The sequence below is a fragment of the Apus apus genome, chromosome 8, assembly GCF_020740795.1.
Source record: "Apus apus isolate bApuApu2 chromosome 8, bApuApu2.pri.cur, whole genome shotgun sequence".
In the NCBI taxonomy this organism is placed as follows: Eukaryota; Metazoa; Chordata; class Aves; order Apodiformes; family Apodidae; genus Apus; species Apus apus.
The window spans coordinates 1239753-1257127 of NC_067289.1; the positions used below are offsets into that span (position 1 = coordinate 1239753).

General features: G+C 48.4%; 1 protein-coding gene across 2 annotated transcripts in view; it reads right to left on the bottom strand.

The window, feature by feature from the left end:
- Nucleotides 1-5586: 5586 nt before the first annotated feature.
- PPP2R3A (protein phosphatase 2 regulatory subunit B''alpha) overlaps nt 5587-17375 on the bottom strand; it is a 57099-nt gene continuing 45310 nt past the window's right edge. For both annotated transcript variants that reach the window (XM_051625911.1, XM_051625912.1), the window contains 7 exons: nt 16702-16858; nt 14673-14721; nt 14085-14174; nt 12960-13135; nt 11931-12049; nt 10210-10316; nt 5587-5907 (listed from right to left, as the gene is read on the bottom strand). In XM_051625911.1, the coding sequence (XP_051481871.1) occupies nt 5811-5907; nt 10210-10316; nt 11931-12049; nt 12960-13135; nt 14085-14174; nt 14673-14721; nt 16702-16858 (795 nt within the window). In that variant the 3' untranslated portion in view covers nt 5587-5810. The remainder of the gene's footprint in view (nt 5908-10209; nt 10317-11930; nt 12050-12959; nt 13136-14084; nt 14175-14672; nt 14722-16701; nt 16859-17375) is intronic.

Below are 17375 nucleotides of genomic sequence, written 5' to 3' on the forward strand. Positions count from 1 at the left end.
ACGTTCATATGAGGTTTAAAACATTGTCAGCAAGGGAGGAGGCGGGTACCAGATGTCTTCTTCTGAAGCTGCCTCCATCTGTGTCATCATCACCGCTCAGAGCCTGCCCCCCTGCAAGCACCATCCAGTTCTGCAGTCACCACAAGCCTGTGCAGTTCCAGTGCAGCACCAGGCTGACCTGCAGCCCGAGCAGCCTGGTCCCCAGGGCAGGTCCTGCTGGCCCTGCACCCAACTGCTTGGCCCATGGAGCTCCCACCCACTTGAAAACCACCAGGCAGATGTAGCACGAGTTGTGCAGAGATTCTGGTGTGGTCCAGAACAAAAGCATCTTTTTACTGCATGCAAGAAGCACACACCCTAAGCCATGGTTTATGTATTTGATTTTCAGACAGATGATGTTTCTAAGTCACTGACCAACCCCCCGACAAGTGCAAGGACAAACAAGCAGCTCTGTGAGCTACAGCCCCCCAGGTATGTGGCACAGCTGGTGAAATTCACTCTGAAGCAGCACTGGTGACCTCACAAGCACATCTTGTTTGTCTGGTCTTAACGAGTTCACTTCTCAAAGTGAAAATCCAAAGGCACCCACCAAAAAGTGCTACATCCAGGTTTGGGCAACACTGAGCTGTCAGTTTCACAGATGAGGCCATAAGAGAACGCAGTGATTCTGCTGGAATTAAGTGTGTCAAGTGACACTGGAAAAGGCATTGCTTTGGTTTTTTTTTAATTTTTCCTTCCACTTGCAGAAGATCCAGATGTTAAAATGAGGGAGCGTGGCATTTTGTTCAGTCAGCACACAGGTAGTGCTCCATGTTGAGGATGAAGATGTGAGGCACGTAAGTGGTAGAATTGCTTCTCTTGGGGGGGCTGGATTTGATGATCTCCAGAGGTCCCTTCTAACCCCCAAAATTCTGTGATTCTTCCTCAGTGTGAGAGGAAAGCCTGGAGTTCTGCCTCTGGCAGGCTTGCTGACAGCAGTGGTGGCCTGAGCAGGAAAGGAGATTTTGGGACAGCAGCTGGAGATGAAGTGAACAATGACCTTCTTTCCTCCCCTCCCCCTGCCCCAATTCAGGTTTACCTTTTAAATTCAAAAGCCCTTTATTTGCCAAAAAAGAAGAAAACACAGAAACACAAAGATACAACCATGCCAGCACAAAATGTCTCCCAGCTGCTTTTACAAAGTCTGAGCACAGTTATTGTCAAATCCGGAGCTCCCAGGCCCCTCAGGCAGTGCCAGGGAGCTCAGAGGAGCACCAGGCAGCCCTGGTCACCTGCTCCTTCCAGCAGCTCTGCCCAGGTTCCATCCTGGCTGCACAGCCCCACCATGCTGAGCTAAAGCTCCGTGCTCCAAACAGCCCCACCATCACACTGAAGCTTCAGTCCCCTCTTTTTTCTTTTGGTCTTTCAGGTATCTCCAGCCAGCTTCTTCACTCCTTAGCTGAGGAGACAGGAATTGTTCTGCCCTCCCTGCCATTCTGAGCTGCCCCGGGGGTGGCAGGAGAGCAGCCCTGGCAGGGCTGGGGCTTTGACATCAACTGTCAGGGAGCAGCTACTGCTCAGGTTTTAGAAGAAGAATAAAAATGCAGCCAGTACCATTCCAGCAGTAATTGCCTTGGGTGCATCAAAGCATCACCCATCTTGGTACAGCAGGGACAGAATATGTGGGAACATAAAAACAAAAAGGAAGGGTTTTGCAAGGGGACAGGATTTAATTTTGAGAGACAAAAGCAGCCTGGAGAGAGCAAAGAAACACGAAGTGTTTTGTTTTGTTTTGTTTTCCAATCATGCACAACTGAATTTTACTCACTTTTCTGCTTACTTGTAAAGAAAAAGGAATCCAGGTCATGGAGACACAAGTCTGAGGTGGATTTACAATGAAAAACACATGATCTGTCTTAAAGGTAACTCATGATTTTGAGGGGAAAGTAAGTCATGATTTGTGATTGGGCAAGATTGGCAGCATTAGAGAGCTGGCTTTGGACACATTCAAAGTGGTACCTTGTGGAAAAGCAGATAATCTGCAGTACCTGCTGCCTGTACCTGTAGTATCCAATAGTCTGACATCTATAGTCCATATTAAGATGTGTAATTGCAGTTATTTTTCTGGTTACATGTTTTACAGTGCCCATTTACTCAAGTTCTCAGCCTCTCAAATTTACCAACAATTAATGTGTTCCCTTTTCTGTGAACATCTAAAGTGGCATGAACAGCTGGAGATGGGAGGTGAAGTCAGAGCAAAAGGGACTCCTCCAGGTTCCCTGGGCTGTCATTCCTGGGTGGCTTCATTCCAGAGAGCCTGCTGACCTGGCTGGTGTGTGCTGCAGCTGAGCAGGCTCTGCTGTCTGTGCTCACAAACATCCTTGTCCTCTTATGTTTTGACTGTCCCAGAAAGCAAAAGGTAAGGACAGGAGTTCCCCAATTTATCTTGCTTACACTCTGCAGATGTAGAAACCTTCCATCCAGAGAGGATGTGAACTGGCCTGTCACTAACAGGGTGCAGAACACCCCCTGTACTAATTAATCCCTGGCTGCTGAATTGTGGTTATTTTCAAATATATTAGAGTGAATGGATTTCTACTCCTGGAGTAAATAATAGAAATTACTGCAGGGTCTGTAACATGGGGCTGGCAGTGGCTTCTGCAGCTGGTCCTTGTATTCATGTACAAGGCAAAGCATTTGCTGTAAGTTGGTTTTTTCCCCTGTGATCAGCTTGTTGTGCTGACCTGCTGCAAAGCATGGCCTGGGTCTGGGATCACCCAAAGTGAACCTGTTTGAACAGAGGAGTCTCTGGGGGGCAAAAGGCTCAGCTGAGGAGCTATGAGCTTCTGTCTCAATTTGTTGAAGCCAAACCTTGAAAAGGTGATTTATTTATTTTTTTTTACCAGGCTCAGGACACTGGCTGCTTCAAAAAAAGGGCACCACCAGTTCAGGCAGACTGGTGTGAGGCAGGTCTGGACTGACTCGATTGGTTGAGTTACAAACCCCTCTGCAAAAGAGAGATGAGCAGAAGGGTGACCCATCCTGAAGTGGTGGGTGACAAGAGCCAGCAGGACCCAGCCAGACCAGAAGGGCCAAACCAGAAGCAGGACACACCGAGGGCTGCTGGGGCGCCAGCCCTTCCCAGCCACCCTGGCTCTGCCTGCAGCCCTGGCTGGGGAGCAGGCTCTGGCTCAGCCTCTTAACTCCCTCCTGGTGTGACATCCAGACTCTGCATTCCTGGGAATACATCCTTCCTGGGAATACACGTCCTTCCTGGAAAAGGAGGCTGCTCTGACCTCCCACAGGCAGGATGAGGCGATGCAGCAACACCCCAGGGGCTGCAGAATCACAGTCTATCGATTTAATTTTTTTAGCAGAACTGCTGGATGGGGTCCTGAGAAACTGGCTCTAACTTGGAAGCTGGCCTGGTTTTGAGAGAGGAGGTGGCCTAGAGACCTACAGACATCCCTTCCAACTTGAATTATTATTCTATCCTCTGTACAGCACTGCAAAAGCTGCTTTTCCTTGAGGCACAGGGACTACCCCAGGTTAATACCTTGAAGACACAAGCACCAAGTTTTCTGGAATGAGGCTTCACATCACTGACAAACTAGAGACTCCAGTGCTGCTGCTCATGGGGTGAAAGTCACTGCTGAAGTGACATGAGGGTTCCAGTTCAGCCTAGAATGGCGTCAGGTTCTTCTTGTTCCTTTGAGGAATGTTTGTTTTTGGAGAGATGCAACATTTTATCAAACTAAAAGGCCACTCTGGAGCAAGACAGGGAAGAGAAGCTGTGAACTGCTTTGGTTGGGCTCTCTCTGGTGACAACTGGACAGAGCTGGTCACAGTAGCCGTGTGACTCCCATCCCATGCTCATTTCTGCAGTAATTTCCCAGGTTATTTTGCATTTGGGCCTTTGTGGAATCATCCCCAGTAAAGCTTTTTCCCTCAGGGTTATAGGGATACCAGAGATGTGATTCCAGCAGCCTGGTGCTGAGCAGAGCTGCTTCTCCCAGGTTGGCTGGAGGGCTCCCTGCTTCCATCATGGATGGGAAGTTACCCTGCACTGCCCTTTGCTAAGGGCCTGGGCATCCAGACCTTTCCCAAATACCAACCCAGGATCCTGGGGGTGTGTATATGCATCTGGATAAACCAGCAGCTTAGTTCAAGAAGAGAACAGATCTCCAAGCCCAGTATAACTGAACATTTCCTCACTTTCAGATTTGGAGCCAGAGGAGAGAGTCACTAACCTCCACAGGGCAGCAGCATCTCCCACCTGGGCACCTGGCAGGTGTTTGGCTTCAGGGGCTCCTGGAAAAGTTGCAGCTGCATTGCAGTGCTCAGCCAGTCACTGCTGTGGTGACACTCAGGGATCATCTAGGGATGCTGTTCCATTGTGCTACACCTGTAGGTACCATCTGCAGCAGGCTGGTGGGGTGTGTGTGTACAGGAGGTGTGACCTGGATGGGTCCTGCCTCCAGTGCAGAGCAGGAGGTGCCTGCCTGGGGATCTGACCCTGTCCCTTGGGGATTCTGGCCCAGGGGTGAGTGACCATGGTGTGAAATTCTTATAGTCAGGTATGAGGAAACATGGTGGACACACACCAGCCCAGCACTGCCTCTTTGGGCACAACTACTGGAAAAAACAACTGCAGCTGAAAGCTGTCCCAGGCTGGAGAGGGTAACTACCTGTGGTGGTTAAACTGAGGAGTGGTAAGAATGTTATAATCACTTCTGAGCTGAATCACAGCAGCTGCCAGGAGCAGGCAGGAGGAGCAGCCCCAGCAGCAGAGCATCTGCTATTGGGAGACACCAGTTGGGATTCTACAGAGGAAGTCAGTTTCATTTTGCACTTAAGCAAGAGTTCATTAGTTATGGTGTTTCCTCCTCTGAGACTGGGGCCTAAGTCATGGGTGGAAAATACATTTTTGGCAACACTGCAAACTAATTCCTTTACCAGTTAAAGGCTCCCTCTGGTAACATGAGGTTAGGGTTGGGTTTTTAATTGATGATCTCAGCCCAGACTCCAGAAGGCTGCAGGCCAGCAATGCCAGAGAGGGGACAGGGCTGGTGCACACACGACACAGCAGGTTCCACAGACAAGCTGAACAGCATGAGGTCTTCTTTTGTGAATATGCTAGAAAATACCTCAACAGAGACAAAACACTAGTCTGAGGAAGACCTCCTTCTGCACAGGAGATGTGGAAACGTTAACTGTATCTCAGGTTCTTAGAGACTTGCTACAGAGCTTTAGCTGCCCACAGGTGCATACAGGTAAAATGTGTCCAGTATCAACAGAGCTTGTGGTTTAAAGCACAAAAGGGACTTCACCCTTCCCGCACACAGGCAGGTTGCCTTGCTTTCCAGGACACCAGGGAAGAAAAGAGAACTTAATCATGATGTGTGTTTTAAAAGATTTCTAGACATACTTTTAAATTCAGTGAAACTGGCAGCTCTTTTGTCACTCCAAGGGGACAGGGGGGCACAGGCCTGAGCTGGGTGAGTAACAACCACTGTAGGTGTTGCAATGCAGGTGTTACAGCTCATCAGTGATGCTGGGCATTTATTGCACATCTGGGGACATCATTTATCTAGAAACAAAACAAGGTGCAATCACCATTTTTAATGAGCGTGCACAAAAACACATTGTAAAAAGCCTTTTTTATAGAAATTACCTTATTGCAATTACACAGGAAGAGAAAAAGGGTTCTCAAGTAACAGTGTACAAAATAAAGCACATTGCTCCAATGATGGATTTAAGAAAAATCCCTCAGCCTCTTGGGACTGAAAGCTATCCAGTTTGAAAGATACTGAGCAGTGTCTTCCATTTCTCTATGCTGAGAGATCTGAGATAACTAGTTTATCTGACTTGTCTCCAGTTTCAGAGGGAGATAAGACTTCATCTGTGTCATAGTCTTCTTCAAACGATCTGCAACGATAAAAGGGATGTCTTTAAAAGCCAAATTTTGGTGAGAGCTTTTTCAGGTAAGTTATTTCAGTGGCTATTTAAGCAGCTGGCTAAAGCTCATTAGCATGCAGGATGGTAGCCTGGAGGAGGAGATGTCTAAGGCCTTGAGAGCAGTGCTGCAGTGACTGGTGTGACAGCTGAGGTGACTCTGCTCTTGTCCATCCTCACTGGTTAGTTCAGAAGCCACTTTTCACTGGTGCTCTGCACTATCACATCTGGATCCAGTTTCAGTGACAACTCAGTAGCCTTAACAGTTCAGTGAATAGTTCAGAAATGAAGTCGTCCAGCCCTGGAAGAGGTTTGGCTTGTTCAGACCTGCTCAGAAACACCTGGTTTCCAAAGCACCTTCTGGCTTAGGATGTGTTTTGACATCTCCAGAACAACTGTGGCCACACTGTCCTCTCTTGCTTTGTGTGAAGCTTCATGCCCAGCTCCTGGCCTGGGGAGGTTTGGCTGCCAGTCCCCAGCTCCAGCCAGTTCAGTTTGGGCTGGCTGGTTCCTGTGCTCTGCAGCAGAGGATATTATGTCCAGGCTCTCATCCCATTCCTGTTCCTGAGAAAAGATGTTTTCCCCCCAGTCTCAGCACACTACAGGTTAGTTTCTCAGAGCTCCCAAGTCGTTCAAACTCTCCCTTCTGAAACTCTTCTTTCCTTCCTTCCTTATAAAGGAAAAGTTGCACCAGGTGCTCCAATGGAGGCACAGGAACAGCTTTAGTTTGTTCAGTGATGGACTGTGCTGCAAAAAGGGTAACTCCTTTCATACCCCCACATGGGGGGCATTAAGAAAGAACTGCCCACTGCTTCTTGTGCTGCTTTTTTCTTTCTCAACCCACATGCAGGCACAGCAAAGCTGGGGAGCCTGTCAGGAGGCATGTCCTGCTGAGGGGGGATTCTATGCTGGAGTCTGGTGATCCCTATGTGAAGAAGAGGCAAACACCACAACATAGAGATCTTCCTGAACATTTTCCTCTTCCATAAAGAAAAGCACCTGCTGAGTAATTCTGCCACCTTCTGGATCCTTGTGTAAGTGGCAGGAGGGAAACAATGGTCCGGATCCTACACCAGGAACCGTTCTGACGATGCATGCAAGGGTGCCCAGGAGCAGGCAGGATGGGAGCCTGCCTGGCTCTGCCTGCCCTGCATTCTCCACCAGGAACAGGCTCTCCCTGCCTCTACGTGCCTCAGTTTCTCTGCTGGCTCCTTGGGTTAAGATGATGCAGCTGAAGAAAACTTTTTATTTCCATTCCAATGTTCTCCTTAGGAATGATCCTTTCGTGTCTCCTTTTCCTTCCATGTTACCAAGTTCTGTTTTTCTTCTTCCTTTTCCTACACATGGAATGTGACTTCTTTCCTGTATTATCTTGCACATTCACCAGCACTTGGGGAGCCATAATAATTTTTTTCTGGCCCCTTTTGCTTCTGGACTAAACCTCAAGTTTTATTCAAATGGGGCTTCCCACTGCCCTTGTTCATGTGAGTTACTTTTCCACTCATCTTTTGCTCCCTAAGGCTCAACAGTGCCTGCCCTTCCCATCTTGGAAAAAATGCTTTCCACCTTTATGGCTAGGAAGCATCCAGGCAACAGTTTTTCCCACGAGATTAGCACTAAAGATCATCACCTTCTCTCCTTCCAGGCCAGTTTCACAACTTCACAGTCCCATAAATACACATATGGGCTCATGTAGAGTCAACACTGATTCCTCAGGACTCAACCATGGCAACTCTAGCTTGTTCAGAGGGGGCACGTTACTCCAGGAAATTCTTTGTCCTTCCTCCGGGCAAACACACATTTAGTCACTGGGTGGTTCAGTGATGTCCTTCTTGCCCCTTTCCCTTCCTTAGGCTGCTGGGTTCATGAAGTGAGCAACTGAACCATCAGCCAACTTGAGGGGACAAGACAAATGGTCTAAGCTGCCTAAACCAACATCATCTGCTCGGGTGTCTCTGTCCCACATGTCCTCTCTGAGCAGGATTGCTCAGCACTGTGCCCTTGCTCCTTGCTGCTCAGCTGAAGGGGCTTTTTTCCCATCAGCAGCTGGTAAAAGATGGTCTTTTACTTCTTATTTCCCTTCCTATGGGGGAAGATCTCTTTCCATGAAAGCACTTGTGGCTTCCATGTACATCAGCTGGCTGAAACTGGTTTTTGGAACAGTGAACAAAGTGGTGCCCACTTCTGCCATGCAGGCCATAGCCTGGACTGCAAGAAAGGATCTCTGCAAAACCAATGCTTCTGTCTGCATGAAGAGCTTGTGTTGGTCAGGTTCAACTATTGGTTCTGCCATCCAACAATGCTGAGTGTGTGTGTTCACAGGGAACAGCCTCATACCCAGAGGAAGCTCAGAGATGGGTGTATAAAGCAGAGCATGGCTGAGAAGTGCTCAGATCAGCTTCAGCTTCTAGGGAAACATGATGCTTCAAGGTTGTCTTCAGCCAGATGACACCCCTCTCATTTTTGGTGACTGTAGCTCTCAATAGAGTTGACTCAGAGCTGACATCCCCTATGTCTGATGAGATTCCTCTCCCAGGAGCAGAGCTCTCCCAGGCACGCCTGCAGCCAGCCAGCCAGCCACCAGCTGGGTTTAGAAACCTTCCATCCAGAGAAGCTGTGGAGAGGGCTCAGTCACAAACCTGGTGCACACTGACTGATTCATCTGCCATGGCTGAATGATGGTTAGTTTCAAATGTATTAATAAGACAAATACCAGATTTCAGATTCTGCCAGCTAACTTAGTAAAAAAATCTTCTGGTCTCTCAGAGCTCATCAACTGTCTTGGTTTTGTCCCTGCTCCCTGTTTCTATCATCCTCAAACAACAGCAGAAATAACGTATTTGCAAAAACTCAATGCCTGTTTCTGGCAAATTTGTCTGGGCATCCAAGCTCTTTGTTTTTCTTTTTCCCTTCCTTTCTTCCTGCATGGCCTGTTGCTATGCTCCACAAATGAGATCTAATCCTGCTGCCATGACTACAGAGCTTTTCAGGGGCTCTTAAAAGCAAGCAGCAAGGCTGCTGACATGCTCTGTAGAGGAAGACAGAGCTGCTTCAGACAAGACTTCAAAACCTTGACATCCCCTGCCACTTTTCCTCCATTTTTTGGTGAGTTTGGGGATCCATGGTCCCGCAAAATTTCCATGACTGCCTCCTAGTTCTCTTCTGTGCTGAGAAGGCAGGTGTTGCAAAGCAGCTGCAGGAGACACAGCAATTTTATCTTCCATCCTGTGTTACCTCATCTTCCATTGTGAAGGCCATAGAAAGGCAAAGCAGCTCCAAGGAGATGAGGGAACAGCCCATAGCTGTTTGGATGCACATCACAGGGAGAGAGGGAAGCCTGGCTCCCCAGAGCTTTCCAAATCTCCGTGGCTAATTAGTAGGTGCTACTCTGATCCCAAGCAATTTCCAGTGTGGGAAGTTCTGAAAATGATGCAGTCTTCTCAGTGCTCCTTACTTTAATGGCTCTACATCCAAGAATGGATGAAATCCTGAATCATGCAAGATTTCCAGGGGGTCAGGCATTCTTTGGATGTTTGTTGTATTAACCTGGAGACCTCTAGAGAAATATTCTCAAGAAGATACTAACATAGGCACAAATCTAAAAGGTCATTATACTGAGTCTCCATCAGGAGCCTCTGCAGGAAGCTCTTGCACACAGAGAGGATCTGGAGCAACTGCTCTTCCTGCATTTATTGACTCTTAAGGATAGCTGGAGTGTCTGCCCATCATTTATAGAATGCAGCAAAAATGAGTGTAGGTATTGCAGAAACCACCAGTGACAGAAAGAAACAGTCTGAACAAACACAGTAGATGAATGAAAGCACTGAAACAGCTCATGAAGAGCACAGACTAACAGGCATAAAGTTTGGCAGAAGGTAAAATCATTTGACTGAAGAAAATCTCCACTAAGCAAAATAGATGTAACAGAGCTGCAGCTTCTCATCTGTGATGATGTGACATGATCAGTACGTGGCCGAGACTTGCAAAAGTCATTTGATCTCTTTTTCTATATGGTTGCCAAAAGAAAAAAGGCCTTGTCCTTACCACAGTGTGTGCAGCTGATCCCAGTGGCTGCCCACAAAGAAGCCATTGTGACAAATGCACCAGTGCTGCCTTCTGGAGCAACTGGTCCAGCCTTCCCACGCTCCAGTGTCGAGTCCAAATGGTAAGTCCACAAATCCACTCCCTCTGTTCAAAGTGGCATCCACAGATCCTACCAGATCTCAGCTGGAGCCCAGCAGTGTGTCCCCAGGGCAGGGCACTGCCTGTGCTTACCCCTCCTGTAGCTGCTCGTTCCCAGACTCCTCAGCCACCAGGATCTCATACTCCTCAGCAGCAAATCTGTCCCAGTCTGAGGGCTCAGGGCCATCGTTGTCCATGTCCTAAGGAAACCAGACAGTCAAGCACACCATGTCCACATCTCTCTACAGCTGCTTACAACAGGTCTGTGTAACAGCAGTTCTAGGAATATTTAGCAACAGTGTAGAAACAGCTAGTAAAAAATTACCTTACCCGAAAGATTCACAATTAACTTAAACTATTTTAACATCTACACCTAGATGGCTATGAAAAAACCACCACCACTCCTCAGTCTGTAAAGCTCAGGGTGTGACCCAAGCTGCCAACAAGTCGTGCCTGCTTCATTTCAGAAATGCTGAATGTCAAGAGCTGCTCCAGCTCAGCAAGCCCTGTGCCTGTGCACTTTGCCATTGGTTAAAGAACTTAGTGGTTTTAAATCACTCCTTAAATATTAATTGTAAGTGATCTTTTGAGAAACTCCTCACAATCTGCTCAGCTTGGGCAAGTTTGAAAGAAGGTTACAGCACAACATCCTTATGAACATTTGGCCCTCTGCCATTTACTGTAAGAAGGGGAAAGTAAGTGACCCCCCCCAGCCCCACTTGGCTGCTCTGATGAGGATCCACTTTAAACAAAGAATCCAAAGTGGAAAGGTTCTGGATTGGAATATATTTAAGCCTTGAATCATAGAACCACAAAGTTCCTCTTAACAGGAGGGAAGAGCTGGCAGGGACCCAGAGCTGGTTTTGGCATCCCCACCACTTTACTGTACTGTGACCAGGTAAGAGGCTTCTGGGAGACAGTCTTTAGGCTGTGGACACATCTGGTTTCCCTGGATCTGCAAGGGGAGCCAGAGGTGAGGGGCTCTGCACCAACAGCTGGCAAAACTCAGGTCCCTCAACATCCCACTGTTAGTGGTGAGCAACAACTGTGCAACACAAAAGCCACCATCCCTGCTTGGGAGGAGAGGATGAAGAATGAGAGTGCAGCCAGGCTGGTAACCAGGCACAACCTACAATATCCAGACCTCCCATCTCAGCAGTCACATGCATGGCCTGATCACAGAGCTGGCATCTCATCTGCCTCAGCCCTGTGCTGGAAGAAGGTCTGTCTCTGGTTCTGTGTCAGCCATGAGGAAATTGCTGTTTTAGGGATCAGACTCCAACCTTAATGTCTAATATTCACATGGAGCCTACACTTCTGACTGCATCGTGTAGGAGATGGGAAAAGACAAATGGGATCTCAGGTTTTGAATCTCACAGCTCCTTTCTAAACTGAGCAAACCAGGTTGCCCTCTAGTGCAGCTGAGTCCCCTCTTCAGTTAGTGCAGCTCAGCAGGGTCTGGTCACCCTCTAGAATCACACACTGCTCTGCCTGTGCTGCTGTAGTAGGATGGGTGATGGCAACAGCTGTGATCATAGAACAGCAGCACAGTTTGGGCTGGAAGAGACCCAGGTCTCTGGTTCCAGACACTGCTCAATTCAGAGTCTGCTGTGAGGTCAGCTCAAGGCTTTGTCCAGTGACATCTTGAAGACCTCCAATAACAGAAGCTGCACAACCTCTCTGAGCAAGCTGTTCCAGTGTTTGACCACCCTCCTTATGACAAAGCTTTTCTTATGCTCAGTTGGATTTTCCTTACATCCAACTGCATTCCAAAGATGGGTTTAAGAAAGCCCAGAAATAAAGGTGATTTGTACCTTTTGCACTGCAAAGGGATCCCTCTGTTCATTGTCCAGGTATTTCTCTAAATTGAAGAAGGTGTTGTAGAAGACATGAGCCATTCTGCACCTCTTCAGGTCTCGTAGGGTTACTCTTCCTACAGAAGAAAAACCACCACATGATTGTGCTGCTGAGTTCTTAGTGAGACCTTGTTCCTTGTCACTCTTCCTGAAGTTTGATTATAACACCAGTATGCTACAATATTACATTTCTTCCCAAGTCAGTCAAGGATTTTAAGATTATTCAATAACTGGGTACATTTATTAGGCTTAAATCTCACATACATATGGAGGTCTTTCAAATTCATGTCAGATACGAAGGAATGTGATGAATGGGGGTGGGTCCAGTTTCATAACCCAGACTGTCAGCACATCCCCCAGCTGGAACAGACAAGATTTGCTTCTCCAGTCCCAGCAAGTTAATTCACAGAGTAGAATGGTGAAGGTTGGAAAGGACCTTCAAGATCATCAGGCTCCAACCCCCCTGCATGGGCAGGAACACCTCCCACCAGACCAGGCTGCACAAACTTCATCCAACCTGGCTTTGAACACCTCCAGGGATGGGGCAGCCACAACCTCCCTGGGCAACCTGTTCCAGTGCCTTCCTACGCTCATGGGGAAGAATTTCCTCCTCATGTCTCACCTCAATCTCCCCTCTTCCAGTTTTAATCCATTCCCTCTCATCCCATCCCTCCCTGCCCTTGTCCCAAGTCCCTCCCCAGCTTTCCTGGAGCCCCTTCAGGCACTGGAAGGTGCTCTCAGGTCTCCCTGGGGTCTTCTCTTCTCCAGGCTGAACACCCTCACTCTCTCAAGGTCTCTTGAGTGTTTAAGCCTCCTGATGCAGGACATCATGGCAGACTAGCCACTGTTCACTTGGACCTTGAGCAGCAATTCCAGCCCTGTGATTCTAACACAAGGTTCTACCCATAGATTGGTTTCACAGGGACATGACTCTCTCCAGCCACCACAGATCAAAGAGGATGGAAACCCCCACTGAACAGGACTCACCTTCCCTCTCTGGCTTTACAAGATCAAGCATCTGACACAGCAAGTCATGAAAAGGCAATGGTTCTATGCCCATCACTTCCATCCGCTCACACTGCTCCTCATAGAAGTACTCCAGCTCATACATGGAGAGCACTCCATCCCCATCCAGGTCCATGCACCGAAACCAGTACTCGATGCTGGAACAGAGACAGGACTAGTGAAAGCACAGCCCTGGGCAATCCACACAGACTGCAGCAATGCACATTCCCCTTCCCCCATCCTCTAATGCTCTTCTGCTCCAAGGCTGGCATAAAAATATCCTAGGGAAGGATCAGGGCACAGGCTAACCCTTGAGAGCACCTCCTGACAGTCTCCCAGGTGGCTTGTGACCACAGCAATGCTGAGGACCTGTTTCACTTGGCAACTGTAGCACGTGTCCACTGTGCTGCAGCTCAACTGGCTCATGCAGGTTGGGATGTCCCTGCCTGATTCACAGAATCACAGAATATTAAGGGTTGGAAGGGACCTCTGAAGATCATTGAGTCACTCCCCCTGCCAGAGCAGGACCAAAAAAACCCCCAACAAACAAAAAAACCCAACCAAACAAAAAAAACCCACCAACTAGGGCAGGTCACACAGGAACCCATCCAGACAGGTCTTGAAAGTCTCCAGAGAAGGAGACTCCACAGCCTCTCTGGGTAGCCTGTCCCAGGGCTCTCTCACCCTCACAGGAAATAAATTCTTCCTCATCTTGAGGTGGAACTTCCTGGGCTCCAGTTTGAATCCATTGCCCCTCGTCCTGTCCCAGGGCACAAGTGACAAGAGCTTGTCCTGCCTTCTTGCTGCCCTCAGGTAGTGATAGACATTCATTAGATCCCCTCTCAGTCTTCTCCTCTCCAGACTGAACAGCCCCAGGTCTCTCAGCCTTTCCTCATCAGGCAGGTGTTCCAGTCCCTGCATCATCCTCACAGCCTCCCTTGGACTCTCACAAGTACTTGACCAAACATTGTCAGTAAGTTGCTTTCTTCCTAATCATCCCTGGAACCCAAACTGCTGTCTCTTGTAGAAAGCAGTAGGTCACAGAAGTCTCTATGATCTTATCTGCTCATCTCAATACTTTTACTACAACAGAGAAACCTGTCAGACCTTGTAGGGCTCCTTTTGTCTTCCTCTGAAATCAGGAGCCACACGAAATCAGCGTAACTCATGCGGCCTTCCTTCTGAACTGCATTGCCTCTGGAAGACACACAACAAAAAAACCCCAATCAAACAAACAAAGAACCCCAAATCATCAGGCTCCTAAATCCTCAGAATGTTATCAAACATGTTTATCAAAACCCCAAATCATTGTCACCCATGTAGCCTATACTCCCTGCCCTCTGCAGCACCAGTCCCTGTGCACTTTCCCACAGGCCCAGCACCTGCTGCCCTGCTGTCCCTGCACAGCTGAGGCTCATCTACCACATCCCCTCCCTCACAAGTGCTGGGCTTATTTAGTTTTCAGAGACTTCACAGCTTGTTCTACACTGAGCTCTGTAGGTTCTCATCCTATGGGATTTTTAAATTTGTTTTCTTAAGATACCCAGAAGTCTCACTCCATTTTCAGGCAGCCCCAGCTGGGGCACCACGTTGGAAACCATTCTGATTAGTGAGGGCTTCTGAGAGTGAACATTTTTAGTCAGCCTGACAGAAATTCCCTTCATTTCTACCCCCCACCAGTTTGCCATTCCTCACCTCACCACAGCACCGCTGAATATTCGCTCAATGATCCTGTTTGATAAAGCTGGAAAGAAAGGAAACAAAGAAAATGAAACTACAGGTCACAGGGATAACTACAACCAGTTGTTTATGCTCAGTCCACACAAAGCCACTTCCCAGAGCTAACAGAATGCTCTGTCTGCATTGCCTGTCTAGCCACTTGTCTCTGTTTAGCAAAATTTTGTAAAAAACAGAGATGATTTCCCCCAGTGGGCTTTTGTGTCCCCCCAGACACCCCATTTCCCCACAAATATGGCAATTGTGTGTTATCCAGATTCTTGGACCTGCAGTGTCCCTCCTAATTTGCTGCAGTAGGATTTGTCACATAAGCAAGTGCTGCTGATGGAAGCAGACTATTTCAGTGTGTGTTGCAAAAAGAAGATGAGTTACCAAGCAAAAACCCCACATGAAATCCCTGCAAAACACTTCTTAGAAGAGCACAGGCTGTGGCAACCCTGCTGCAGGGAAGGGCAATGAAAAACGAGCAGTTTCAGGGGAGTGGGAGGGCACTGCCAGCCAGGAAATGTGTGGGATAGACTGTTATGGCAGGGACACCCCAGCCAAGCAAGTACCAGGGTTTGCAGGCTGACCTCCCCCCCCAGGCTGCAGACACACTTCCTTCAGACTCCCCTGTAGCTCCTTCTGCCTGTGCTGCATCACTGCTGCAGTCCTGCCACGCTTCTCACACCCCAGCCAGGCAGACCCCACCTGCAGCACCCTCAGAGCACTGGGCACCAGGCTGCTGGACCCCTGCCCTGACAGCTCCTCCCCTTCCCCTGCCCACTGCCACCTGCCTTTGGCTCGGCACCCTGTGAGCCTCCTGCTCAAATAAGGCTCCAGCCCCACACCCCAGCCTCCCATGTCACCTACCCCAGGGCAGATACTCCTCCATCCTCACCTCAACCAGCCCTATTATCAACGCTCCTGATCCTGTGACTGCCAGAATTCCCACAGCCTCCCTGTGAACACCCAGACTCAGACCTGTGGGCCACCACACCCCTCCAACACACTCATCCCTACAGCACTGTCATTCTCTTCTTTCTTACTTCAGCCCACTAGGATCTTGGCTCCTACAAAATGCTGTCCCCATCCCCAGAGCTCCAGCAATGCCTGACAACCTGTCACACACACCTCCAGGTCCCTGTAGCCCTACACACTACACCACCTTACCACACACTTCACCTTTCCTACCACCTCCAGTCACACATTGTGTCCAAACATCCCATTTCCCCAAGCCTGGTTCTTTGTCCCAGATCTACTTTAACAAAAAGTGCAGCAACCACAGAGAACAAACCACGAAGATCTTGACTTCAGGATCAAACCTGCTGGTCAATACTCTTGTCCAACACATTACTTGAGTGCTGAAGGGCATATCATGCTCTCAGAACATGGGTAATCCTAAAACCAACTGACCTGAGGGCCTCCATCCAGCACAAGCCATATAGAACAACTGCCTTTGGGTTTTTCAGCCCTTAGAGAATTTGTATTCCATTAACTTATCCATGGCCCTTGAACCTTTGAAAACTCAAGGCATCTGCTAACCTTGTGGAAAGGAGTTCCACAATGAACTCAAGAGATGCTCTCCAGAGTGCATCTGCCAACTGAAATTCCCCAAGCTTCACTGGACTCTGGAATTTCTCTCATGCACAACAAGACTGCACTTCAAGAATCCTTGAAGTCCACGTGGGCTTGTCCTTCTGTCCTGCTTCCAAGTGCCCGCAAAACTCTTAGTAAATCAATCATAAGCAAGTTTCAAGACATGGTTTTAGCTTGTCCTGGCAGTGACCCACAGGTGAGCAGAAGCAGAATAGTGTGAACTGCACTTCTATGGGTCTGAGCCCTTACACCTGCTCTGCAAATCAGCACTTGTGTAAGACATGGACGGCTCCATCTACACATTTCGAGGCATCAGATTAACCAAATTAAACCTAGACTTTACTCTTTAGTGGAAATGTTCTATTGTCAGCAACCCCCTTGGTCCCAGGGCAGTGTGCAGGCAACATACCTTGATCACTGTACCTAGCCAGGTCCTTCTGGCTGATGTAAAGATCATGGTCAGTGTCCAGCTCCCAGAATTTACAGTATATAACATAGAAGTGCTCATAGGAAAAATAATCTGTGATCTGATTTATGTCATCTTCTTCTTCCAAGAGAGCAAGAGTCTGAAAGAGCACAAATAAGGTGGGAAGTTAAACCTAGACAAAGAGGCAGTTGAGCAGCTGAAATCTGACCTCCATGGAAGCTGGGTGAACTGAGCTCTGAGAGCGCATCCAAAATGCAGCCTCTCCCCCTGGAGGAGCTTTTGTTGCTGCATTCCTCAACAGGCACTTGGAGAGCATCTGGTTTGGTTACCTTGCTTAGTCTGTCTATGCACAGTATTTCTGCCACCCCTGTGAACAATCTCTGCTAATTTTCAGCCATAGTGAAGAGTGAGGCAGAGGCACAAGAGCACAACTGCTGTCTCAGCTGGGATCCATTTGTGAAACACCTCTGACCTGCACCAGAGACTCTTTGAGCCATTTACAATAGCAAGTCCACAGCTCTCCACAGGAATTGAAATAATCTTTACACATCTCACATCCTTGCCTGGCTCCTGAAGGGCAAATCAAGTCTAGCTCCAGACTCATGCCTAGACTGGGGAATGAGGGATGGACCCCAAGCAGACCAAGCCAATCACAC